The 27,017-nt window shown below is 57.8% G+C and overlaps 1 protein-coding gene across 5 annotated transcripts; it reads left to right on the forward strand.

Moving 5' to 3' along the window:
• Window positions 1–1,102: 1,102 nt before the first annotated feature.
• bcl9l (bcl9 like) lies at window positions 1,103–25,410 on the forward strand. Of its 5 annotated transcripts, XM_088940086.1 has the most exons (10): window positions 1,103–2,349; window positions 6,120–6,183; window positions 11,438–11,541; window positions 12,729–13,129; window positions 15,115–15,237; window positions 17,693–17,876; window positions 18,584–18,668; window positions 20,393–22,199; window positions 22,477–22,716; window positions 23,799–25,410. In XM_088940086.1, exons 4-10 carry the CDS (start codon window positions 12,820–12,822, stop codon window positions 24,668–24,670), a joined length of 3,621 nt encoding a protein of 1,206 aa, XP_088796212.1. In that variant the 5' UTR covers window positions 1,103–2,349; window positions 6,120–6,183; window positions 11,438–11,541; window positions 12,729–12,819; the 3' UTR covers window positions 24,671–25,410. The 5 variants fall into 5 exon arrangements, with proteins under 5 accessions (XP_088796212.1, XP_088796213.1, XP_088796211.1 ...); XM_088940087.1 differs by lacking the exon at window positions 6,120–6,183 and having other exon boundaries at window positions 11,438–11,614; XM_088940085.1 differs by lacking the exon at window positions 6,120–6,183.
• The last annotated feature ends 1,607 nt before the right edge of the window (window positions 25,411–27,017 follow it).

Here is a 27,017-nt window from a genome sequence, read left to right on the forward strand (position 1 = left end):
ACACGGGACAGCGCTGTACCCCGGAGCCCTCAGTCACTGAACACCAGGTAGCGTTAAATTGACAGATCCTTTCTTCCATTTGCATCATCGCGAAGTTCTCTCACCTGTTCTTGCACAGATTTTCTTTTTAAGCGATAGCCAAATGCTGACCTTTCTGGAGTAGACACGAGTCACTGATCTATACTGAAGCGTGAAGTCAAGTTTCGTATAGCTGTAGCAGCTTGGGATTGTCAGGCTAAACAAGGGGACCCCAGCCGAGCACTTTCTGGGGTGTCCTTGATACAGCTGGCTCAGTCTGTGTCTTGCACAAGCACCAGTCTTAACAAGAGCAGCTAGGTGCTGTCTGCTTGGGTTTTATACATTTCGCTAATTAAACTAATCTTAGTCTTAGTCTTAGTCTTAGTCTTCCACTTAAAAGATAGTTCAAAAGTTGAGCACTAGCCTGTGTTCCCAGGTTAATGGAAACTTTTAAGAGGTGAGGGGAATTTTCAGAGTCATTGTATCACCTCACAGAATTGCTTCAAAAAGCAATTAATTCACTGTAACTCGAGATCAGTATCTCTCTCCAACTGAACTTTAAAAAAGGAAGACTGCTTTCCCCAGTATTGTGTGGGGAGACAAGTCTGTTTCTGACTCATGGCACTGTGGCTCTGTTATTAGTGTAAATGGGTGATCTAAATGTCTAAGTGCTCATGTTATGATTTGTCATGTTGTCATGATCTTAAGGTCAAGAGGCCAGTTAGCAAACCTGGTGTTTTATTGTGGTGTTTTGTGGTATTTCTGAACAGCACCAGACCTCGCTGTGTGTTGTATCCCCATGAAGACAACACAGAGGGTTAATGCCTCACAGTTTCAGGGCCCAGGTTCGATTCTGGCTTGCGGTTGCTGTCTGTGTGGAGTTTGCACGCTCTCCTCGTGTTGCCAGGCGTGCAGCTGGAGGTTTCTGGGGTGGAGGGTCCCAGGGGGACCTGCACTGACCACACCCCAGCCATCAGTAACAGGACCTGGTGAGAGCAGTGTAAAAACCTGCCTGTGAACCTGTGCTTGTTCTGATGTCATGGCTTGGCTTTACAGGATGAGCTTTCTTTGCCAGTGGAAATAACAGAGCAAACGGTGTGGAAGGAAATGCTATTAAATTGGAGTGTATGAGTTAAAATACAATCAACGAGGTGGACACAGGCCCTGTGTGGTGTTGCCCCCCGCGGACCCACGGCCACCAGCCTGCAAAAGTACCGGCTTCAACCACATGGCTGGGGAGCTTGTTCCACACTCCCGCCACCCTCTGTGTAGAGACGTTGCGTGCTCTCAGCTGCGAATAAGCACGTGCCACGAGCAGAAGCTAGCCCGCAGACAGGTTGAGGACCAGCGGTTAGCTGACGGTGACGATGACAACCCGCTCTCTGGCCTTTCCCGCACAAAGTGCAAGCCCCCGCGGCGCTATGCCCCTCGGCTTCCGTGAGGGTCCCCTGGCTGCGCAGACCGCCCAGCACTCGCGGGGGACGGTACAGCGGTCCTCTGTTTCCAGGCCGTGTGCGGCGGCGCCGGGCCGGAGGAGGTCTCCTTCTGACGCGGGCGAAGCGAGCGGTTCTCTTGTCCCGAAATGATCATCCCGCCTCGGGGGGAGAAGCCGGGCTGTGCTTCGACAAGATCCGGCCGGGCATTGCCGTCTCACCGGGGACACGGAGCGCCCCGACCCTCCCCGTCACTCGTCGCCTTCCCCTCCGAAACTTCAAACGCGCACGACAGCGGGAGCGCCGCGCTACACACAGCCCCGCGATCGAGCACACGGCGGCGCAAGGAGACGGGAATAAATAAAGAAAAAAAATGGAAACAAGGCTGCGTTTTTTAAAAAGAGCTGTCACGGTAGCCACCAACAATAACAAAAAATAAAAAACAAACAGCTGAAAGGGAATCTGGGGCGCGTCTTCGGTGCCAGCCTGTCCCGGACTCGCACAGCACTGCAAGGCGAGAGACTGCGAAGCAGGAAGAGGGGCTCGCCTGTGCTGTGTGTCAGCCAGGCGGTGACTTCAGTGATCTGCGTGTGTGTGTGTGTGCGTGTGTCTGCGTGCGGGGTGGCCGCGATGGACTCCTCTCTCCGCGCTCGGCTCCCGTAGAGGGGCCATGAGAAGCTGCCTTCGCCGCCGGGACTCGTCTTCCTCCCCGAGCAGCGAGCTCCAGCGCCGGCCGCCCGGCACCGCCTTCCCCTGCGCGATCCGCCCGGCCCGAGCGGCGGGGCGCTGGGCGTGAGAGCCGGCCGGTGCCGCCGCCACAGCACCGGGGGATCCGCGGGGTCTGTCGGCTGCCCGTGCCCGCTGACAGCGGCCTCCCTTCTTCTCACGGCGGAATGAGGTGAGGGCGACACCGCCTGAGCGGCCGGGGGCGAGCAGCTCGCCGCACACTGCAGCGGGGCCTGTCCGAGGGACGCCAGCTCCTCTCCCGGCTCTCTTGCTGCCTTCGTGCTGCTCCGCGCCGCTGCTCCGCTCCGCTCCGAGGCGCTGCAAGGCTGTTATGAGGGGTTATAGTTTTGCGCTGCCATATTTAAATACAAGCGTCCGAGGCAAAGGATTTTGTTTTTACTGTCGCTTAACTGGCAAGTAGAAAACCCCATTAGGAACGGACTAGAGGCGCAAGAGCGGCGGTGTTTGTTCCCCCTGACGAGCCGGTCCTGCACCGTGCGTGGCCGGGCAGCGGAGAGTTCAGGAATGTGCCTCCGATCCGGGGTCCCGGCGGGGCGCTGCGCGGCTCCTAACAGCTACGGGACAGGCAGCATCGGACTGGAGGGGTCTAGAGTACAGACCGAGCTCCGCTCAGCAGCCTGACCGCTGGGGTCTAATTCGGATTAGGTGACGGGCGAGCAGGTACAGTGGGCTCTGGAGGGAGAGGGAGAGGAGGTACAGTGGGCTCTGGAGGGAGAGGGAGAGGGGGTACAGTGGGCTCTGGAGAGGGAGAGGAGGTACAGTGGGCTCTGGAGGGAGAGGGAGAGGAGGTACAGTGGGCTCTGGAGGGAGAGGGAGAGGGGGTACAGTGGGCTCTGGAGGGAGAGGGAGAGGAGGTACAGTGGGCTCTGGAGAGGGAGAGGAGGTACAGTGGGCTCTGGAGGGAGAGGGAGAGGAGGTACAGTGGGCTCTGGAGGGAGAGGGAGAGGGGGTACAGTGGGCTCTGGAGGGAGAGGGAGAGGAGGTACAGTGGGCTCTGGAGGGAGAGGAGGTACAGTGGGCTCTGGAGAGGGAGAGGAGGTACAGTGGGCTCTGGAGGGAGAGGGGGTACAGTGGGCTCTGGAGAGGGAGAGGAGGTACAGTGGGCTCTGGAGGGAGAGGGAGAGGAGGTACAGAGGGCTCTGGAGAGGGAGAGGGGGTACAGTGGGCTCTGGAGAGGGAGAGGAGGTACAGTGGGCTCTGGAGGGAGAGGGAGAGGAGGTACAGTGGGCTCTGGAGGGAGAGGGAGAGGGGGTACAGTGGGCTCTGGAGGGAGAGGGAGAGGGGGTACAGTGGGCTCTGGAGAGGGAGAGGAGGTACAGTGGGCTCTGGAGGGAGAGGGGGTACAGTGGGCTCTGGAGAGGGAGAGGAGGTACAGTGGGCTCTGGAGGGAGAGGGAGAGGAGGTACAGAGGGCTCTGGAGAGGGAGAGGAGGTACAGAGGGCTCTGGAGGGAGAGGGAGAGGAGGTACAGAGGGCTCTGGAGGGAGAGGGAGAGGGGGTACAGTGGGCTCTGGAGAGGGAGAGGAGGTACAGAGGGCTCTGGAGAGGGAGAGGGGATACAGTGGCTCTGGAGGGAGAGGGAGAGGAGGTACAGAGGGCTCTGGAGAGGGAGAGGGGGTACAGAGGGCTCTGGAGGGAGAGGGAGAGAAGGTACAGTGGGCTCTGGAGAGGGAGAGGAGGTACAGAGGGCTCTGGAGGGAGAGGGAGAGGAGGTACAGAGGGCTCTGGAGGGAGAGGGAGAGGAGGTACAGTGGGCTCTGGAGAGGGAGAGGGGGTACAGTGGGCTCTGGAGAGGGAGAGGAGGTACAGAGGGCTCTGGAGGGAGAGGGAGAGGGGGTACAGTGGGCTCTGGAGAAGGAGAGGAGGTACAGTGGGCTCTGGAGGGAGAGGAGGTACAGAGGGCTCTGGAGGGAGAGGGAGAGGAGGTACAGAGGGCTCTGGAGGGAGAGGGAGAGGAGGTACAGTGGGCTCTGGAGAGGGAGAGGGGGTACAGTGGGCTCTGGAGGGAGAGGAGGTACAGAGGGCTCTGGAGGGAGAGGGAGAGGAGGTACAGAGGGCTCTGGAGGGAGAGGGAGAGGAGGTACAGTGGGCTCTGGAGAGGGAGAGGGAGAGGAGGTACAGAGGGCTCTGGAGGGAGAGGGAGAGGAGGTACAGTGGGCTCTGGAGAGGGAGAGGGAGAGGAGGTACAGTGGGCTCTGGAGAGGGAGAGGGAGAGGAGGTACAGTGGGCTCTGGAGAGGGAGAGGGGGTACAAGCTGTTATGGGACCCAGACGCACTCAGACTTCCTGGAGGTGTTTGTGTCTCCTGTGCTTTTCAAGCGGTTTCAGTAGCTGTCATGAGCTTCTTCTGCACATCAGCAAGCAGTATGTACATGTACACACCGACACCAGAGAGCAGGAGATCCGAGCTTCATATGGCATCTGCGCCAGGAGGCGTTCAAGCCGATATTCGCCCTCCGAGCAGTGAGCTCCTCACGCCGGCTGATGTCTTCATCACCACCTCGCCCGTCCAGCGTCCCTCAGTTCAGATTAATTTCAGCTGCGTTCCGAGGGCGACTGTGTGAGCGAGAGACGCGGGGGCGGGAACGGCCGAGGTGGTGGGCCTATGAGAATCCTTGGGGCGCATGACAGGCTGCGGGGTCGTCCAATCGCTGCGCTGTACAGGTTCAGACACGCCCACTCCCGGCAGGTTTCTCTGAGAGCACGCTAGCAGCCTGTCGGAGGTGGGAGGCTTAGTATACGAAGCAAAGTATAGCGACTACTGAATTCACCATGGAACTGTCAGCCACAGCCCCCAGAGGTTCACGTTGTGCTTATTTCAGGAAGCGTAAAAGCTCCAATCCCGGCACTAGGGGGGTTACTGCGATCAAGACAGTGCTACACCGTGTTAAACTACAAATATTAAACTACAATTCTCCTGAATTGAATTGAAAGTTGAATTGAAATATAATAACCACGGATTGTTCTGCAGAACAGTTCAAATACGCTGTCTCTTGCAAGCTTTTCCACTGTCGTGCCTGTTCACTTAGGTAGCTTACAATATATAGTTGACCAGACGCGCAGGAACAGAAAACGAGCAGTTTGCTCGCGATGAAGCCCCTCGCTGTCACAGTAAACCCCCAACGCCTTCCCCCAAGGCCTTCAGCACGCCAGGAAACACCACAGGCGCTGCGGGGATGTGTGCGGTAATTAATGTGCGTGCGGGGCTGTCGGCTGGTGCATGCGCACAGGAATAAGGAAGTGTGTGAGGGCTGTGAATGTCGAAACGACGTGCTGTGCAGGTCTCTTCCAGTGAAGTTGTACTTATTCCCTTTCAACTTGCGGAGGGTTCATGGATCGAGTCCAGAATAATAACAGAATAGGTGCCGGCACGCAAGACACGGCCGAGAGCCATCGCGTCAGCCGCTCCAGTAACAGCGTGTGCTGCAGGCCCCACAGGATAGTTAATTTTCCGTTTCCTGCCGCGGTCGCGAGTGGCGTGGGAGAGTCCTCTCAGGCCCGTGCGGGGCAAGCCCTCGCTTCGTCTTCTCTGCATTCACTAATAACAGCTCCTCGCGTTTCCTCCCGAGCTTTCGCCCAGAAGGTGTGGTTCAGGGCAGGGCAGAGACGCGTCCTGTAGCCGCGACCGGGAATGTTACTACAAGAGAAGTGAGGTGCTAGTCTGTTGTCCACCGGGAAGGCAGCGGTGTGTGTGTCTACACTACCAACAACAGTGGTTTCCTTAAAGGCGCTGAAGCAGAGTCTTGAAAGCTACCATCACTGTTCACATTTTGAGTGTGATGTTTTCCAGCGCAGTATATTTAAACCTGCTAATGAAGAAGAATGTACAGGGAGCTGTGCACGCCCCCGTATTTCAGTGTTTCTGCTGACAAGAACTAAACTGTGTGAGGGGTGGTGATGGTTGCACTCTGGCTTTCTGGCAGGGCGAGGGAGTAGCAGAGGCAGTGGCGTGGCACACCGCGGAAACACCGGACCGCAGAGTGCTGGGTGAGGCTGGAGCGGTGCGCTCAGTGCAGGTGTGTCAGGAGAGATGAGAGGGAGCCCAGGGCCCAGCCCGCTCTGTCCTGCAGGAGAGCGGACCTCTCCCGGGACAGAGGGCGGGGCTCAGGCAGGACCTCTGCGCCCGTCCCAGTGGCCGACTGGCCTGGCTCACCTGCGGAAGGCCCAGGGCACACAGGTGTAACGCGCTGCTGACGGAGCTGCGCTTATCTGGCGTGGCGATCTGAGAGCTGCAGGGCTCCGGTTACAGGCCCGCTTCTGAGACGAGGCATTAAAGAGTCATGAGACATCGAGAAGCAGCCTGCTGCATTGTGAGAGACCCAAGGGTCAGAGCTGAGACGCTGAGGCTGGGAGAGGGAGGCAGTGTGAGGCTGTGACTAGAGCTGAGAGACGGAGGCAGTGTGAGGCTGATAAGAGCTGAGAGACGGAGGCAGTGTGAGGCTGTGACTAGAGCTGAGAGACGGAGGCAGTGTGAGGCTGTGATTAGAGCTGAGAGAGGGAGGCAGTGTGAGGCTGTGACTAGAGCTGAGAGAGAGAGGCAGTGTGAGGCTGTGACTAGAGCTGAGAGAGGGAGGCAGTGTAAGGCTGTGACTAGAGCTGAGAGAGGGAGGCAGTGGGAGGCTGTGGGAGGCAGTGTGAGGCTGAGAAGAGTAAACGCAGCACTGCACCACTGTGCCGCCCTCTGGCTCTTGTCATCTGTATGAAACTCACCTGCCCAACCCCAGTGCACATGTTTTCTTGGAGGTGGGCGCTCGGCTCGGTGCTGCTACCTTGCTGCTGCTGGTCATGGCTGGGTCCTGCTGGGTCCTGCTGGGTCCTGCTGGGTCCTGCTGGGTCCTGCTGGGTCGTGGCTGGGTCGCGGCTGGGTGTCCTGTGCCAGGAATCTGTGCTTGACTCCCTCTGCTGTAGCCCACTTTCAGGTCGTCCTCTGTGGAGAGAGGTGGAGCCTGGGAATATTCCTTTCTTCCCCCGCGTGTTCCCAGGAGACACTGGCTATAAATACTGACCGGCTCTAAAAATACAGCCGGCTGTGTGATTTACTGGGGGAGTCCAGAGAGGGCTGCGCTCTCTCCCTGCACAGCTCCTGCAGCCTTTTCCTCTGGCTCAATCAGTCCCAGACGGGCTCGATCAGACCCAGACGGGCTCGGTCAGTCCCAGACGGGCTCGATCAATCCCAGACGGGCTCGATCAGACCCAGACGGGCTCGGTCAGTCCCAGACGGGCTCGATCAGACCCAGACGGGCTCGATCAATCCCAGACGGGCTCGTTCAGTCCCAGATGGTTCCGATCACACTCAGACTGACCTGTTCTCCTCTGGCTCCAAGCAGTCCCAGAGGAGTCTCACTGGAGCTGTCTGCTGCACACGAGTCAGGGAGAGCAGATCTGAAGCAGGACATCTAGACTGGTGTGAGAAATCTTCGCTCAGCCCAGCTCACAAGAACTCCCTGGACCCAGCGGTCCTCTCTCCTCAAGAGCTTCGCCAATGTCTGTTTACACCAAAGGGGCAAAAGTCAAGCAGCACTAGTATGTTGTGTGTTTTTACTTGTATCACATACAGCCTAAAACACAACAGTACTTATCCAAACACAACAGGACATGACAGTGTTACCTTCACTGGTCGTTACAGTCTTGGCTGTCTGTAAAAAACAGCTCTGTCTTGAGTGTGGTTTTGAAGCTGGTGGCGTTTCTGTTGTGTGTGTGTTTCCTCCACATGCTGAGCTTTCTCACAGCGGCGACGAGCCCACAGTTTCCCCTACATCGCTGTGCTCAGCAGCTGTGTGTGTCGGGTTTTCCAGACGCGGCCTGTCGGTGACTCATTGCTGCCAGGTATGAGGCTCGCTTCACCTGAAGAAAGAGGGGGAGGGCAGATCAGAGAGGGAGGCGGGGAGAAGTCTGGGACAAGCTTGGATCCGGGCTCACAAGGTCTCAAGGCGGCAGGGCTGTGACTCCGCCAGTGATGTCTCAGCAGCAGAAGACACTTTGTGTGTTTTCGTCTCCTCACAGACAGCAGAAACCCTCGTTTCTCCCAATCCTCCTCTGGGGAAAGTACGCTCACCTGGAGTAAAACCTGTACTGCTTCTGTCCTTCCACAAAGCTCCAGTCGATCGCTTTTCCCATCGGAAGAGGAGCTGCTAAAACTCTCGGATTAGAAATCCATGACCTGTTGGTGCTGTTGGCCAGAATGCCTAACGAGCATAATATTTCGCCCTTGTTTTAAAGTTGCTCCAAATGTTCAGGTAAAAAAGTTGATTGCATTGCAGCTTTTCTTGGTTTGCGATTTCTGCTTAGTGCATAAAGGTCTTCGTATGGCTCAAGTGGACACAGGTACAGACAGATCCAGGAGCAGATTGAATCCATAGCTATACTCACAGGCATCACAAACTGCAAACTAATCTAAGATATTTTTTAATCTGGACCAAAAACACGTTTTTTTGAGCAATTGGGACGCTTCAAGTGAGAAAGGACTTCTTCCCTGCTTGTGATTCAGGAAGGTATGTGTTCAGAAGAAGTGCAGCTGACTCACAGTGACTCAGACAGTCACACCTGCCCACTCCTGCACCCGAGACGCCCCTCACAGGCCCAGTGCACTCTTCAGCTGCAGGCACCTGTTAACCCTGTCTGTGCTGCCGCCTTCCAGCAGCTCTGAGACCCCTGAACACTGGCACCGAGATACTGACACCCAGAGACTACCATCTGAACACGGCCACCAAGACACTGACACAGCGACACTGCCACCTGAACACTGGCACCGAGATACTGACACCCAGAGACTGCCACCTGAACACTGATTTTGAGACACTCCAGTCTCACCTGAACACTGCCACAGCATTGCTCAAGAGAGGTGGTTGAGCGCATGCTGGCGTTGATTTCGCCCGTCTGCGCGAGGTCTCTGAGGTCTGGAGTAAGAAGGTTCTGGTTTTGAGTCTGTGCAAACCCTCGGTCGAGTCAGTTCAGGACCGTAACGGTGGCCAGTGTTGGTCTGTTCTCAAGCCACGCCCTTTACTGGCGCTGTCTCTTACTGGTGTAATTCTCACTCCGCTGTGCGGTTCCAGTTTCACAGATGTGAATTCACTTCTAAATCTGGATTTCTGGAGCAAAGTGTGGCTGCTCCCAGAGTGGCCGAGGGAGGGCGTGTGAGGACGCGTCGAGCCGCGGTCTGCTTCGCCGGTGCTCAGTGAGGAGGTGAAGAGCAGGCTGTTGCAGCGTTCGCTCCTGTGTCCACATCCGCTAGCTAACACAACGACTGGCGGGAACGCCGGAAACGCTCTCCGGCTGCAAGTGGCAACGCGCAGGTTCGCCCCCTGGGTGCGTGTGAAAGGTCGAAAGCATCCGTTAGTGTTCAGGTAGCGTGAGTAATCCACCATTCGCCCAGGGTGTTCAGGTGAACTCAGAACTGGTGAAGAGAGGAAGGTGCGCTCACAGCTCACGGCAGCTGGGTTTGATTCGGCCCCTGGAACACCCTCTGTGTGGAGCACACGTGTTCTCCCTGTGTTTGTGTGGGTTTTCTGCAGGTGCTCCAGTTTGCTTCGAGATGCCCCGAGCACCCTGCGGATAGGGTAACCGCAGTCTCCGACATGTCCCTGTGTTGTGCGCCCTGTGATGGACTGGCGTCTCGCCCAGGAGTGATGTGGGTGGCCAAGGACCAGGAAGGCTCATTTCTGTCTGGGGACACTTCCCTGCTGTGCTCAGCCGTCAGTAACAGACGGGCTGCAGGGCTGTCGTGCTGTACTTCTTCAGACAGCAGCGGGGGTGAGGGCGGTGAAGGCTGTAGTTTTCAGAGACCCTGAGTCGACTGCAGTAAGGTCCTACATAAACGACTGCATCTGGAGCAGGGGTGGGGTTTTACACACGCCTGTGCGGTCAGGAGTCAACACAGTGACTTGTCAGAGGCGCAGCTTTTAGCAGTGAAGTATTAACTAATACATAATGATTAGTTTATGAGCAGATGATGCCTGACGATGCACCTGTCCTGCATCCGGTCTGATGTGAGAGGTGGGCAGCCTGAGGGGAGGGGCAAGTCTCTCCGGTGTCTCTCTCCTGAAGAGATGGGGGACGCTGTCTTGGGGTGCAAGCCCCCCGACAGCGCCGTGCTCTTCCTGGAAACACAATCCTGGCTCTGCTGGATCGGGGAATTCAGTTTTCTCTCGCAGTGTGTGTGCACACAAAGAAAGGACGTCCTTCATTTTAAAGGGACAGTCTGATGTAAGATTATAATTATCTGAAGCACATTTTGTATTAGTGTTTGTTCTCGACTGCAGTTCAGTGCACAAAAGGAAACATGCTGAGCCAAGGACAGCCCACTGTGTGAAGGCCTTGAAAGACAGTAGCCAAGAAAGTCAATGGTGACTCATTACCAGCATAAAACAAAGAAATAAACTCAAAACACCGTTCAGATGAGATGTGGTCCATTGCAGGTTCACTACCTACACAAGGATAGTGCAGTACTGTCACCATGTCGGCTCCAGTATCAGTACACTGTGTCAGCTCCAGTATCAGTACTCTGTCAGTGTGTCAGTGTGTCAGCTCCAGTATCAGTACACTGTCACCATGTCGGCTCCAGTATCAGTACACTGTGTCAGCTCCAGTGTCAGCACACTGTCAGTGTGTCAGCTCCAGTGTCAGTACACTGTCAGTGTGTCAGCTCCAGTATCAGTACACTGCCAGTGTGTCAGCTCCAGTGTCAGTACACTGCCAGTGTGTCAGCTCCAGTATCAGTACACTGTCAGTGTGTCAGCTCCAGTGTCAGCACACTGTCAGTGTGTCAGTGTGTCAGCACACTGTCAGTGTGTCAGTGTGTCAGCTCCAGTGTCCGCACACTGTCAGTGTGTCAGTGTGTCAGCTCCAGTGTCAGTACACTGTTAGTGTGTCAGCTCCAGTATCAGTACACTGCCAGTGTGTCAGCTCCAGTGTCAGTACACTGTCAGTGTGTCAGCTCCAGTATCAGTACACTGCCAGTGTGTCAGTGTGTCAGCACACTGTCAGTGTGTCAGTGTGTCAGCTCCAGTGTCAGTACACTGTCAGTGTGTCAGCTCCAGTGTCAGCACACTGTCAGTGTGTCAGTGTGTCAGCTCCAGTATCAGTACACTGTCAGTGTGTCAGCTCCAGTATCAGTACACTGCCAGTGTGTCAGTGTGTCAGCTCCAGTATCAGCACACTGTTGCTGTGTCAGGAGTTTTAACAGCAGGTGTGCTATGTGGCCAGCAGGTTGCTCAGCAGTATCTAACTGTGCTTCTGTCCACAGGCTCGAGTGCGGTCAGTGAGCTGGACTGGCAGGCAGTATGCTTCTCTGGGTCGGCCGCCCCTGGCTGCATGTCCGCTGTGTGTCTGTGTGAGGACAGGTCCCAGGTGAGTCTGCTGCAGTACTTATCCGTGGTCTGAGAGGTTCATCGCTCAGAAAAACATGCCCTAACTTTGACAGGTGGGAAATCTCTTCTTTAGTGAGCAAACTCAAATCTCTCTCATGGCTCGTGACAGATAGCAGCACGCTGTCAGTCATGACCTCTCTCCGGCTGAAGTGGATAATAATGGACTAGATGCTGAGTAGAGTCCAAATGCGTAGACCCACCCAGAACCTTGGTCCGATTCCTGACCGGATGGCACCTGGACCAGAGCTGGAAGAGGCTCAGGCCCGTTGTGCCGATGAGGTTCTGGAGACTGCAGGTTCCTCCCAGTTCCCAGAGGCCACTGTGGACAATCGCATGAGCACATCATCTCTGGACACGCTGGGCCAGCGGCTGGAGTGAGCTCAGTGGGGTGATCTCTGTGGACAGCGTGTGGTCAGTCACTCCTGTCACAAGCTAGGGCTCCTCCTGTTGTTGTTAAAGCAAATGCGATCTGTACCACGTTTTCCGTCTCACTCTCTCTGTGCTGAAACCCACTGGATGTGACGTGGCATTTGTGAATCCTCAGTTCTTTTCCAGAGATGTTTATCTTATTATTGTTAAATTCTAGACATTCTGACCAAGTAGTGGTCAGAGCTGGGCAGGAGGAGTGGTCCCCAGGGGCCCGAGAGCCACGGAGCGCACGGGGCTGCGGTGCCGCCAGCGAGAGGGGAAGTGAGGCTCGGCAGCTCGGCGGGGGCAGAGTGTGGGGCTTTCCCGTGTGGCGGGGGGGGTGTCGAGCTCGTCAGCTCCCGGAGAGTCCCCAGGCCTGCCGCTTCTGGTAAACCTGGCTTTGCACTGGGCGGGGGGCAGACCCCCCCCCCCCGGACTTGGGGCAGGCAATGTCAAGAGGCACAGGAGCCTGCCGGTCACTCGGACGCCCGTGTAGCGAAGCCCAGCTGCTCCCTGGCCTGGGACCTGCACTCTGTGAGGAGACCAGACCCTCTTGATGTTTACAGGCAGCAGCTCTTCTGAACCTGTTTTCAATGCCAAGCTCCCTGGGTCTCAGGAGAAGGGATTTTATGTGAAATAAATGAAAAATTAATGTTGTTTTTCTTTTGATTTCGCTTTGACTCAAACTTTGAATGCTGGTTATAGCTTGTAATAGCCTCCCTCTACTCATTTGGTGTCTCTTTCCCTTTCCCTCCCCAGGTAACGACAGAATCTTTCACCGACGCCGCAGACTCAGGTGAAATCCTGCCTGCCCCCCCAATCCCCGCCTCCCCAAACCCCAGCCAATCAAATGCACCCGGACAATAAACTAACCAATCATGGCAAGCAAGTGAACAGCACTGCCCAATCCCAGCTCCAGAATGTAAACCAGCAGCCGGGCTCCGCCTGCAGCCTGGGGTCAAAGGGCGTGGGGGCGGGGAGCCATGCTGCCAAGGCCAATCAGATCTCCCCGGGCAGCTCTGGGCTGAAGAGCGCGGGGCAGGCAGGCGTGGCCCTGGGGGGGCCCACGAAGGGCAAGGCCAAGCGGGAGAGGAGCGTGTCGGCGGACTCCGGGGAGCAGCGGGACGCCCTCACTCCCGCCCTCGAACCCGACGCCAAAGGTAGGCACAGGAGCGCGGGCAGGAACAACCTCCGCCTGCAGAGTCTGTCCCTGCGGGGTCAGCCGGTGAGCGAGGACAGGCAACGTCTGGGCTGAGGGGTCTTCTCCAGGCGCGGAGAGGAGAGGGGACGGGGCTGTAGAGACGAAGAGGCGAAGTCTGAGACTCTTGGCCTTTGCAGGATCTCTGCTCCCTGCTGCTCTGCCAGGGCCCCCAGAAATCCCTATCCCCGCTGACCCCTGACCCCTGACCCCATCCTGTGATGAAAGGAAGTGTCAGTTCTCCCAGCTCACTGCCCCTCTGGCTGGGCTTCTCTCGCTGTGCTGCGCTCCCTCCTCACGCCCCTGAGGAAGATCCTGCAGCAGCTCGGGTGTCTGGGGGGGTCCGGGGGGGGCGAGGGTGACTCTGCTGCAGGCTGTTTTCGGTAAGCCTGTCGCTGGGGCTGGGTGAGTCGCCCGCTCAGGAATGAGAAGGGGTTTGTTTGCCGGTTGTATGCGTGCTGAGGGGGGGAGTGACTGATCTTTGCACAACTGAGTCATTCTGGGTTTCCTGCAGTTTCGTTCACCCACCCCCTCGTCCTGCGCACATGTACTCTACACACACACACACAGAGCATTACACACACACACACAGTCACACACAGAGTCACACAGAGCATTACACACACACACAGAGCATTACACACACGGACAGAGTATTACACACACACACACAGTCTGACAGGAGGGGGGAGGTTCTCGCAGGTTTGCCACTTATCTGCCCTCCTGCCTCACTCTGCCTCCAGGACTGAGCAAACAGAAACCAAGCTCAGTGCCAGTCCTCCGGAAATCTCCCTGCCCAGGGCTGCCGAAACCGCAGAGAGCAGAAGTAAAAGAAGAAGGAGAAACGCCAACTTTCTTACCTGGACAAGCAAGACTCAGGTTCAGAAACAGCCCCCTGGAAGCGTTGGCTGCAGTAGAAATCTTCTCTGCCCCTTGTCTTTCCCCCAGTGCCCCACACTGAGGTCGAGAGCTACAGGAACCGGCCCCCGTCTCCCCCACTCCCTCTGAACGCTTTCACCAGAATCCGGGCCTCGTTCAAGTAGCACAATACCTTCACCCCAAATTCCCTGGGACGTTGTGCACGCCCGTCCTGAGTCACACGCTGGAACGCCTCCTTCTGTGACACTGGAGAGGCTTGTTTAGGTGGAGAGGCCGTGGGGCTGTGCACCAGTGGGGCTGTGCACCAGGGGATCTGTCCACCGGTGGGGCTGTCCTCCAGGGGATCTGTCCACCCGTGGGGCTGTCCTCCAGAACCATTGCGAAAGAAACCAGCCTGAATGGACCCAGAGCTCCTTCCTGAGCTCCATGGTGTCTGCTTGGATTCATTCCAAATTCTCAATCCCAGAATCTGACCTAATTACCTACTTAATTAAACTGCTATCTCACTGTGCTTTTTAACAGTTGTGCATTTCAAGTTACAGATGAAAATTTCCAGATTTTTACAAGCTAGAATCAAATTAAATTGAATTGAAGTGAGGGGCTTAATTAACACACAGCTCAGTGTAAAGCAATAATGAATTTCTGAACACCAGCCTAAGATCTGAGTCTGGGGTGACAGCAGCTGGAGTGATCGTGTGTGTTTTATCATGGACACTTTCCATTTGTGTAAGAAAATATTTATTTTGTATATTTTGGGGGTTATTTGGTTTTTTTCACCTGTATAAAACATGCTTGACAATTTAAAACCCATTCTTCACCTTTCAAAACTAGTAAGACAGTGACAATTCAAGTTAAGACAGAGACATACGAATGAAATATAAGGATAATCGCTCCTTTTTCAGTGGATAAAAAGACGTGTCTATCCCTGAGGTAAATGATCCGAGATGCCTTTAGTTTAATGGGTGAAGCTCCCAGCCTCTGGTCAGGCCAGGTGTTCCAGGTGATGTGGAAAGGGAGGATGCGGTTACATGTGGGGGATGTTCCTGATGTGCTTTCCGTCATGTCCAGCAGAGGGCGTGCTGCGCACCAAGCGCCGCTGTGTCCTGGAGAAGAAGCAGCCGTACAGCGGGGACGAGTGGTGCTCGGGGGCTGACACTGACGACGACGACAAGCCGCCTGCTGCCGCCCACCGTGAGTGCACGCTGGGAAGGTCGGGCAGTTACCGAAACATTCACACTGTTTAAGTGCCGGTCTTCTGTGCACGTGGCCCCTTTTATAGTAGAATTATCGATTAGCTCGTCAAACGTTTCTTGCTAAAGTCGTAAAACGACCTGTATTAAAAAACAGTGGTTTTTGACAGTCCTGGAAACACACCCAGGATAGAGCTGCTCTCAGGACATGTGACAGGCAGAGGGGTTAAAGCACCAGTGTGTATCTGCAGTGCTCGTGGACTGAAAGACAGGACTTCTAGGTCTCAACAGCTGAAGACCTTAGAAGAGTGTTAAACTGGCCTGATTGAGCTCATGATCAGCTCAGTTAGGAGCAGAGGTGGAAAAAAGCCCCTGCAGACACAGCGCCCCCAGGCCTGGATCTGTGCACTACTCTCGAGTGGTGGCCAGAGGAGAGGAGACCCAGCGCCCCCCAGGCCTGGATCTGTGCACTACTCTCGAGTGGTGGCCAGAGGAGAGGAGACCCAGTGTCCCCCAGGCCTGGATCTGTGCACTACTCTCGAGTGGTGGCCAGAGGAGAGGAGACCCAGTGCCCCCCAGGCCTGGATCTGTGCACTACTCTCGAGTGGTGGCCAGAGGAGAGGAGACCCAGTGCCCCCCAGGCCTGGATCTGTGCACTACTCTCGAGTGGTGGCCAGAGGAGAGGAGACCCAGTGTCCCCCAGGCCTGGATCTGTGCACTACTCTCGAGTGGTGGCCAGAGGAGAGGAGACCCAGCGGCCTCGTTGACCGGAGGAGTGAAGAGGCAGTGGAAGCAGGTTTAGCTTGTGAGCTGCTGGGTGAGCCCACAGTGCCTCCTAGCGGGGAGGCATGAGAAAATTCCTCAGCAAGGTCAGGAAGCTTTTCATTCTTCCCAGGTAGTGGGGGGCTGGCAAAGACCTGGGGGGGCACAGAGGCAGCAGGGTGAGGATTTCCCACTCCCCACTCCAGCCCAGCCCAGCCCAGTCCACTCCATTCCAGTCCAGTCCAGTCTAGCCCACTCCAGCCCAGTCCACTCCACTCCAGCCCAGCCCAGTCCACTCCATTCCAGTCCAGTCCAGTCTAGCCCACTCCAGCCCAGCCCAGCCCAGTCCACTCCACTCCACTCCAGTCCAGTCTAGCCCACTCCAGCCCAGTCCACTCCAGTCCAGTCTAGCCCACTCCAGCCCAGCCCAGTCCACTCCACTCCACTCCAGTCCAGTCTAGCCCACTCCAGCCCAGTCCACTCCACTCCAGCCCAGCCCAGTCCACTCCATTCCAGTCCAGTCCAGTCTAGCCCACTCCAGCCCAGCCCAGCCCAGTCCACTCCACTCCACTCCAGTCCAGTCTACCCCACTCCAGCCCAGTCCACTCCACTCCACTCCAGTCCAGTCCAGTCCAGTCTAGCCCAGTCCACTCCACTCCAGTCCAGTCCAGTCTAGCCCACTCCAGCCCAGTCCACTACACTCCAGCCCAGTCCAGCCCAGCCCACTCCAGCCCAGCCCTGGGTGTTCTGATGAATCCACAGCGGAGCCCGACACTGTGCAGGTGTGTCGGCTCGCTCCGCTGTGCTCTCTCGTGCCCTCCTGCTTGGCTCCCCCGGGCGTGAGCGTGCTGCCCTGTCCTGCCGTCGGCTCTGCGGGCAGGAGGAGGGCAGGAGGGTGTTCTGGGTGCCCTGGCTGGCGTACAGCAGCTCCTGGGATCCTGGGGAAGAGCCCGGATCAGCTGAGGGTGCAATGGTGAGGGTGAAATGGGTGAAATCATTGGAAATTCCACTTTTGTTTGGGGAGGGAAAAAAAGAGGAACGTGAGTGGTGACTGTTTTTCCAGCCGCTCTCGTCTCGGTGCTTTCCAGTTTTTGTGTTGGGGCGCCACCTAGTGGGCAGACTGGGTGCAAGTGCACGCCAGCTGTTGCAAGGCTGGCACTGGAGAATTGAATTCCACTGCCTAGAAACACATTGCCACAGTTTTACTCTAGTCCTATAAAAGTGCTGTTTTCCCAATTATCCTGTAATCCCAGTTTTCCGATTTTACCCACTTTTCTATTATTTTTGTCTGAAAGAGTCCTGCAAGAAGCACCCCAAATTACTGTGTATGACGTGGGACACACCAGCCCTCGCCACATCAAAGACCTAGAAATGAAACTCGTGTGTGTGTTAGAGAATCCTGCTTTATAAAGTAGAAACAAGCAGGCAGGCGCGGCTGTATTGAACCTCCTGCAGACGTGCGCGGGGTCTGGGCAGCTGCTGCAGACCCAGCTCAGCTGCGGAACGGACAACACGAACAGAAAAGCAGAATGAACTGCCTGCCGCCCAGGACGATGAGCTGTGTGTGTAGCAGAGGGCGAGCGCTTGTTTTCCTAGCCCTGCAGATTTGTGCTTCTAATCTGAGATGACGGCAGAGGCTTTCTGTGTGTGTGTGCATGTCTAACATGTCCCCTCTGCCTCTCTGTCTCTCTCAGGGGAGCGCTCACTGGCAGGCCCCGCCCAGCCCCGCCCTGGCCCCTCCCCCCTGGGCCCCCTCAGTGAATCCGGTTCGTCCTCGGCTGGGCACGGCCTGGGGGCGGGGCTGCACCCCGAGCTGGGCTCCGCCCCCAAGCCTCTGCAGCAGGTGGTGTACGTCTTCACGACCAGCCTGGCCAACAGGTCAGTCCCCTTCTCCATGGCAACGGCACACACGAACTCTCGCCACGGCAACCAGGCAACGCACAGGCTCCACCTCTCACCATAGCAACAGCGTAGGGTACAGCAGGACCCCCACAATCTTACGAGCCCAACTCCCCTTACTGTGTCTTGGACAGCCTCGGCAATCGCACCCTCCTTCACCCCAGCAGCTGCACACCTCACACAGCTCCAAAACACACAGTTAACAGCACGTCACACACCTTTATTGTCACTTTATTGTTAGAAGTAATAATAATAACTCCTTACAGATCTATAGCTCTTTTCTGGACCCTCCACTCAGAGCTCTTTACAGGTCACGGGGATCCCCTCCACCCCCACCAGTGTGTACCCCCACCTGGATGATGCTCCAGTCCGCTCCCCACACACCAGCTCTCAGTGGGGAGGAGAACAGAGTGATGAGGCCAGTTCAGAGACGGGGGGTATTAGGAGGCCTTTCACAGTATAACGCCCCGTCACTGTACTGGGGCATTAGGACCCACACAGACCCCAGGGTGAGCGCCCCCTGCTGGCACCTCTCCCAGCAGCAGCCTCAGCTCTCCCAGGAGTCTCCCCTCCAGGTACTGGCCAGGCTCTCACTGCTGGGCTCCAGTGGGCGGCCAGCTGGGAGCTGCAGGGTGAGATGGCTGCAGGCTGCTTCTCTTACTCCTAATGCTTCCCTGCTCCTCCAGGGCGGCAGAGGCAGTGGTCCACGGGCACGCAGACTCCATCCTCGTCTTTCACCAGCAGAACGTCCCGCGGGCCAAACTGGACCAGGTCAGTGAGGGGAGTCCTTACAACAGTTACACAGGCGAAAGGGGACCTCTTGAGCTCCTCTTTGAGGTACTAAATATCTTCCTGTGTCGCTCGCTCTCAGTAAAACACAGACTCGGAGCTCCACACCTTTCGTCCTCTGCCAACCGGTCAGGTGACCGAGATGGCATGCCCCCCACAGCATTCTGGGACATGTGGTACAGGCCAGAGCTGCCATCTTGCCCGGACATGCTGCTCAGTAACCCGACGAACACCGGTGTTCAATATTACTGCACAGTAAACCTCTGGGGGCGGAGCGGTGGCTCTGTGGCTCAGGATCTGTGGCTGGAAGGTTGCCGGTTCAAATCCTGCAGCCGGCAGAGGAATCCTACTCCGTGGGGCCCCTGAGCAAGGCCCTTAACCCCAACTGCTCCAGGGGCGCCGTACAATGGCAGACCCTGCACTCTGACCCCAGGCTCTCTCCCTATCTGTGTGCCTCATGGAGAGCAAGCTTGGGTCTGCGAAAAGATAATTCCTAATGCAAGAAATTGTAAAGTGTTAATAAAGTGATGTTATTATTATTATTATTATTATTATTATTATTATTATTAAACAGTACCAGAGCGAGGACTGAGTCATTAGCCTGACCTAGTGGCATGGAGTGAGTTGCTATTTAACAGCTGTCAGAGTGTCTTCCTTCACACCTCTGTTACTGATGCGAAGTGTTAAAAGCTGATGAGCTCTGCAACGCCAAGGTGTCGGTTTGCAACACCTAACGCCCTGAGGCCCTGGAGACCGCGAGAGCTCGGGGAGCGGGGGGCCCTGTTTAACGCAGCAGGAGACGGGTTTGCAGACGCGCTCGGCGCTGTGTGCAGCAGTCGGTCTGCAGGTGTGCTCCTCACGCAGACTGCGTGGGTGGCTGCTTTTGTCTGACAGTGAATAGATTATTTCACAGTTTTAGTTGTGTTCCTCTTTCTATTTTTGCTCGATGTCCTGAAGAGGAACTCAACCAGGCGCCCGGAGAGAGCGTGCAGTTGCGTGTCTTTTGCCTCTCGGTGGCTTCTGGGTGTCCTGTCCTCGCCCAGGGGAGGCCCAGGCAGATGGCTCTTTCTCCCCTTGCTCATTTGGTCTTAAAAAAGCAGAAATCAACAGGAACCAGCGAGCTAAGTGCTGTGATCACGGGTTTGAACCTGGGCCAAGTCACCAGCTCACTGGGGTGGCAGAGACGGAGCAGAGAGACACAGTCCTCTCCCGTGGCCTCCTGGTTGCCTGCGCTGTCAGTGAGGGACACGGACACACCTCTCCTCCAATCAGCACTGCTCCTCCGGTCCGGGGCTGTGGGGGAGGGACGTCTCTCCTCCAATCAGCACTGCTCCACCGGTCCGGGGCTGTGGGGGAGGGACGCCTCTCCTCCAATCAGCACTGCTCCTCCAGGCCAGGGCTGTGGGGGAGGGACGCCTCTCCTCCAATCAGCACTGCTCCTCCGGTACGTGGCTGTGGGGGAGGGACGCCTCTCCTCCAATCAGCACTGCTCCTCCGGTCCGGGGCCGTGGGGGAGGAGTCTGTCTGCTCTTCCTCTCTCCCCTGTGTGCGGTCACAGGGTTCATGGTTGAGAGTCAGGCTGGTATCACAAGAACGATTGTCACTTGTGAACAGATGACGAGAAGCCGCTCTGCTGTTTGGTTTTGTGAGAGATGAGCCCGGCAGTGAAGGATTTATCCCGTCTTTCCTCTCCCTCTTCCCCTCAGGGCCCCCATCCGGGGACGAAGCTACCTGGCCTGTCCGAGCAGCTGAGCTCGGGCGGCACCCCTCCGGGCGGCACCCCGAAATCGCAGAGCGGCACCCCCCGGCCAGCCTCCGCTGGCGCAGGTGTGGGGGCCCACCTACACCCGGGGGGGACGCCGTCCTCAGCAGGACCCCCCGAAGAGGGTGAGGCGGTGACGCGACCTGGCGGCGGCGCCGTGGCGTCCGCCAACCCGGGGCCCGGAGCTGGGGTGCCCGGGGGGTCCCCCCTGCCCAGCGCCACGGCTCCCCCGGGCCCCGGGCTGGGCGGCGCGGCGGACGGGCTGTCGAAGGAGCAGCTGGAGCACCGCGAGCGCTCGCTGCAGACGCTGCGGGACATCGAGAGGCTGCTGCTGCGCGGCGGGCCGAGCGGCGGGAAGAGCCACCAGCCCGGCGAGGGCGCGGGCACCAGCAACGGCGGCCTGCCCGCCCAGGGCCCCGGCCGCAGGTACGAGGAGCCGCTGCTGGGGCCGGACGGGCTGACCCCCGAGCAGGCGGCCTGGCGCAGGCTGCAGGAGGAGTACTTCCAGGAGAAGCGCCGGCAGCAGGACGTGCCCCCGCACGCCCACGCCCACGCCCACCCCAGGATGATGCCGGAGGCCGGGCTCGTCACGCGGGGGCCCCCCCCGCCCTACCACAGCAAGCCCGGGGAGCCTCAGTGGCCCGGGCCGGGGGCCGGGGGCCAGGGGCGGCTGATGGAGGGGCCCCAGGAGGGGCCCCGGGGGCAGCGCTTCCTGGGGTCCATGCAGAGGGGCCCTCCCGGCGCGTACCCGGGCGCAGTGCTGCCCATGGACAGCGTGGGGCTTCAGAGGCCCCCCCGGCCGGGCTGGCTGGAGGATGCGCCCCTCAGCGTGGGCTCGGGGCTGCCTTTCCAGGGGTGCTACCAGGCCCCGGGGCCCCCCCAGCACCTGGCTGGGGACCCCGAGCGCCTGCTGCTGGAGAAGAGGCCGGAGAGGTTGGGCAAGCAGGCCCCGGCGGGAGGTGGGGGGGGGTACCCGCGGGGCGACCCCATGGAGTTTGCGGGCTCCCGAGCCCTGCTGGGGTCCCCCGGCGGAGGGCCTGCGGGGGACATGGCAGGCTCCCCGCTGGGCGGCGGGCTGAGCATGAGCATGAACGTCAACATGAGCCTGAGCCTGCAGCCGGGCGGCCAGCAGCCGACGGCCCAGAAGCTGATGCTGGGGCCCGAGGAGGTGTCCCGGCTCCGGGCCGCCCAGAACGGGCCGGGGGGCGGCGGCAAGGCCCTGCCCTACCCCGGCCAGGGGCCCTTCTCCGGGTACCTCCCCCAGGACGCGGGCCCGGACCTGTTTGGCCCTGAGCAGGGTGTCTCTCCCCTGGGCGGGACGTCCCGGCTCAGCCACCTGCCCCTGAACCCGGCCGGCAGGGGCCCCGGCCTCGGGCCCCGCCGGCCTTCCGACCTCTCCGTCAGCATGAACCCCATGGGGTCCCCCAGCGTGGCGCCGCCCCACCACCTCAAGTCCCCCTCCGTCAGCCAGGCGCCCTCCCCCTCCGCCCCGGGCCTGAAGTCGCCCCAGCTCGCCGGCCCCCCGCCCCCGCCCCCGACCACGCCGAGCGCCGGGACGCCCTCCCTGAAGTCGCCGCAGGTGGTGGGCCCCTCCTCTCTGGGGGTGCTCTCTCCTTCGGGGTCCCCCGGGCGCCTGAAATCGCCATCCGTGCCCGTGGCGTCCCCCAGCTGGGCCGCCTCCCCGAAGACCACCCTGCCCAGCCCCGGAGGGCCGCCGGGAGGCAAGGCTGGGGGCAGCGGCGTGGACACAGGTGAGGACGCACTGCTCAGGAAGGTTCTGGGGCGCGGCGCCGCGGCTGGGGCATCTCGCCGCCTGCGCTGCGGACAGGACCGAGCTCCTGGAGCTCCTGGAGTAACGTTGGCGTTGCCTCTGTGAGAAGAGTTTTAAAGCTGTCCACGTCGTGGCGAGTCCTCCCACTGATCAGATTTACTTTGTTTCCTCTGGTCTCTTTCCTCCCTTCTGTCTCTGCTCCCTGCCCTCTGGTGTCTCCCGCGTCCTGCTCTGTCCTCCCCGGTGTCCGTCCGCAGGCCCGCCGCTTCCTCCGCGGAGCTCCAACTCCACTCCCCTCAGCAACCCCAGCATGCCTTTCACCTCCTCCCCGGACGCCCCACCTTCTCAGAACCCCCTGTCCCTCATCATGTCGCAGATGTCCAAGTATGCCATGCCCAGCAACACGCCCCTCTACCACGACGCCATCAAGACCATCGCCACCTCCGATGACGAGATGATGCCGGATCGCCCCCTGCTGGCCGCTGTCAGCATGGCAGGTGTGTGTTTTGCCACTAGAAGTGTAAGAGAGGCTACAAACGAGAGGTGACGCCCTTGGACTGCTCATTTTTTCACATTTAGAACAGCCGTTTATTTTGTGTTAAACCCACCCAATGTGTGTTTTTTTCTGCTGCCTCACACCATGAGCCAGCCACTCAGTCACTAACCCTGTGACCGCACACAGGGGAGGGTGAGGAAGAGCAGACAGACTCCTCCCGCACAGCCCTGTACCAGAGGAGCGCAGCAGTTGGCTGGTTTGTTCAGTGTGTGACGTTTACCTGCCCTGCACTCCAGCTGCACAGAAAGCCACACTAACATTCTGTTGTAAAAAGCAGGAAAGCAATTAAACTTGAATTGCTGAAAGATTAACCTTTGCCACTTCCTGCTGCATACTCCCTACAGACAGCCCTACAGGCAGTCAGTCGGCACATCCATTTCGACCGAGAGAAAAGAGGGGTGAGCTGGGGTTTTTCTTCAGTCTTTTTTGGCGACTGTCCTACGGCTGTCCATGGGTTTAGTCAATACTTTTCAAGGTCTTGAGTTCTTGGATCGAATGACTCATAGTCTCCTTCAGCCAGGACTGTAGAGTCTGTAGAGCCTCTCAGCTGTAGAAAGGCATCTCTCCAAGCAGGCAGAACGTACTTTCAGTGTTAGTCTTCAGTGTTTAAATGGTTTGCAGAGTGTTTTGTGTTTTGAGTGTACGGTATGCAGAGCGTGTCTGTCCATCACGTCACAGGTCCTGGAGTCCCAGACAGCGGTTCCTGTTATCGCCAGGGCGCTGCTCGGCTGTGGGCCCCTGTGTGGTTCACACCTCTGGAGAGCAGCAGGCTGCTGGTGTTGCAGTTTGGGTCGGGCCGGTTCAGGTCCACGCTCTGTGTGGCTGGCTGGCGCCAGTACGGCTGTCTCCTCCCTGCCCCCTCCTCGCGTCCCGGGCACCAGGCCTGTTCCAGACTGGCACTACGGAGGCGTGTGGGTCCGGTTCTTACCAGAAATCCCCCCCGCCTCCTCTCCTTAACACTGGCGCCTGTGTGGGGTCGGCCGTGAGTGAGCGGCTCCCCTCACCGTCTCTTCTTCTCTCCAGCAGGAGGCGTGGGGAACCACCAGCCCTCCCAGATGCACCTTGGCTCCCAGAGTCCCATGGGCGCGGTCCTGCCGGGCCAGCCCCCGCTGTCCCACGACCCTGCAGGCTCCCTGCTGCACCCCCCCAGCCCCATGAGCGTGCCGGGCGGCGGCGGGGCTCCCTGCAGCGTGTCCCCCATGCTGCCGCACAACCAGCTGGCCGGCTACCCGCGCCTGCAGGCTCCGCCATACCCGCCCGCGCCCGCGCCCGAGGACGCCCTGGCCCATCACCACCAGCTGCACCTGCTGGGCAAGGGCCTGGGGCACGCGCCCGCCCCCCTGGGCGAGGGCCCGGACCTGAGCGAGGTGATCCGGCCCTCGGCCACCGGCATCCCGGAGTTCGACCTGTCGCGCATCATCCCCGCGGACAAGCCCAGCGGCACCCTGCAGTACTTCCCCCGGGCCGAGCCGTCCAACCCCCACCTGGCCAGCCTGCAGAGCATGATGGCCGAGCAGCCGCTGCCTCCCCACGCCCACGCCCACGCCCACGCCCACGCAGGGCTAAGGGCCCGGGCCAGCATGTGCGCCCCGCCGGGGCACCTGATGGGCAGGACAGCCATGGGGCCGCCCCCCGGCGCCCAGCAGCAGCTGCACCACGGCCCCCACCCCGCCGTGCTGCCCCCCCAGCAGCACCAGCACGGCCTGATGGTGATGCAGCCCAAGCAGCGCGGCGCGCCCCTGCCTGCCGACCTCTACGCCCAGCAGGGGCCCCTGATGGGCCCCCCGCACCCCCAGGCGGGCCTGCTGGGCCCCCAGAGCCTGCGGCAGCGGGGCATGTCGCTGGACAGCCCCCTGGGGTACGGCCCCGGCAGCATGGCCAACCTGCCCTTCTGAGCCGCCCTTCGTCGTGCTCGTCTCCGTACTGCCGTCGCCGGAGTCCTCTCGCAGCGCTGCTGTCATCACGGAGAATGTTAATTTCATTTTTGAATAAAAAGCTTTTTTAAAAAAAACCAACAACAAGCATTTCAGAATTGGGGCCACCTCTTCTGGGCTTGAAGATCTGAGCAGTTCCGGCTGTCTGAGAGAGACCAGAGGAGAACACCTGAGTTAAATGATTGTGACGGTTTCTTTTTATAGTTGTAAAATATGTATATTTCACAGATCCATAGGGGCGGAGAAGGGAAGTCGATCAAATTTGTTTTTCTTCTTTTTTTTTCTGGCTACCACACTGTTGTGCAAGGGATTTTGTATATATATGCAACCTGTTATCCTAGATTCAGGCATTTCAAGGTTAATTGTCAAGGTTGAGTCCTCACTCTGGGATTTCGTGTGACATAATTGGCTGGATCTGTGAAAGCAGCACAGGTGAAGCTGGGTATGGTTCGTCGGGGGCTCTGTACTAGAGCCCAGCGGCCAGATTCCTCAGCTAATCCTGAGATTGGTCTTCGAAGAGCCTGTCTGGGGGGGACCAGGTCATGCATATATTGATAAAAATATATATATATTATAAATATGAAATAGGAGCTGTAAATAAGATGCAATTTGTGATTGTTTTCAACTGTTCTGTATAACTGTGTTTTAATAGAAGCCTTGAGGTGAAAAAGAAAAAAAAATCTGTCAAAATAAGACCCAAATGCCGTCTGTGCTCTTTTCATTTGAGCTTGCTCGAGGGGAGGCAGGAGAATGGAGGAGCACGCTGACCCCTGGGGGGAGGGGCAGTCACTGCAGCCCGGCCTCACGATGTGGAGTGGCGCCTGCACACAGCCCCTGCTCCTGAAGAGCTCTGCAGTATCGCCTGCTTCCTGCGTTATTGGTCTCCAGTCCAGTATCTCACTACGGGAGGGAGTGTTTCTCATCGTGTTATATTTCAGATCCTTTCTTTTTGCTGTGTTTAGAAAATAGTTCCTCCCAAATCAGGGTCTTAGTTCATAATTAACAGAACATTGACAACAAGTTAAAGGCAGGAGTGTTTGCCAGAACAGTTGTTTAAATCAGAGTTTTCTGAAGCTGTATCTTTGCTTTGATGCGCAATGTGGTGAATTGCACTTCAGCCGATTGCGATGGCTGCCCTTCTCTTGTCACATCTTAGATCTGTGTGCTGTTGCTGGGTTAGTCTTGCTTATAAACGGCTGTTTGTTTGAATTTCATTCCCCCAGTATCCAGGTAATTCTGGAATTACAGTGGGGTCTGGACGTTTGGAGGGTTTGATGCAGAGTGCCCCACTGTAATGAGTGGGTCCATCTCACAGTCCTAGTCTGCCGTGCCGCTAATTTGAAAGTTGCGCTTAACGATCTCCTGCTCGTTTTCATGCGAGGCTGCGTGTGCTTGACCACGTCGTGACTGTTAACTGGGCAGAAGCCGAGACCCTGCTGTATCTGCAGTCTGAGCCTCTCAACTCTCCCTGGCGGTGCTGCTGGTCATGTCGCTACCACAGTGTCACTAGCACAGGCCTTGATTTTGTCTCGCCAGCGGCTGTCAGTGCTGCAGCTTGAGGTTAACAAGATGGTACACACAGCAGGAGACCAGACATGAGCTCGCTGGTGATATGTGCGCCAGTGGTGTGGAGGTTAGCACTGCTGCCTCATAACTCTTTCATCCCGGATTTGATTCCAGACAGTGGGACCTTCTGTGTGGAGTTTGTATGTTCTCCTTACTTTGTGCGCATTTTTAGCAGGTGTTTTGTTGCCTTCCGCCTTGCTCGCGCTGGGAAGCTGCTGTTTCTAACCGTCCCTGCGTGGGACTGGTGACCCACCTGTGAAGTAGTTCCTTCTGCTCTGTACCTCTGGGACAGGCTCCAGGCTGGCAGAAGGTAGCTCCTGTTACTGGGAATAATGGCCTTCTTACTCATTTTTTTTTCTTCTTATAAAATATACTTTATTCCGAAAAAAGACATCTCAAAAGGAAACATCTCACACATGTTAACAACGGCGGAACGGCGGTGATTGTCCGTTATCAGTCCTTGCAAGTGTGGGCGGATTTGCGCTATTATGAGAGTCCCTCCAAACCCTTGTCCATTAATCCCTGTGCAGGGTCCATAGTCCTTTCCAGCGCTCCCTCGCCGTGGGGAAACCCCATTTGGCGACGTCGCGCTTCATCCTCCTCCTGAGGTCCGCCAGGATCCTCTCTTCCAGCTCCCTCGCTCCCCACTCGATGTTGTGCCGGATGAGATTGTTCCTCGCGTCCCACAGGCCTGTTTTTGTGAGGGACAGCAGCAGCCACATCAGGAACTGCGTCCCCTTGT

Source organism: Atractosteus spatula, chromosome 22 (genome assembly GCF_055471065.1).
Source record: "Atractosteus spatula isolate fAtrSpa1 chromosome 22, fAtrSpa1.hap1, whole genome shotgun sequence".
NCBI classification, from domain to species: Eukaryota; Metazoa; Chordata; class Actinopteri; order Semionotiformes; family Lepisosteidae; genus Atractosteus; species Atractosteus spatula.

Bases quoted from the DNA above. Each gene is read 5' to 3' on its own strand.
- bcl9l (XM_088940086.1), top strand. From the start codon at position 12,820: ATGCACCCGGACAATAAACTAACCAATCATGGCAAGCAAGTGAACAGC. The intron at 17,877-18,583 runs GTCAGTCCCCTT...CTGCTCCTCCAG, and splicing joins ACGACCAGCCTGGCCAACAG to GGCGGCAGAGGCAGTGGTCC. The intron at 22,717-23,798 runs GTGTGTGTTTTG...TCTTCTCTCCAG, and splicing joins GGCCGCTGTCAGCATGGCAG to CAGGAGGCGTGGGGAACCAC.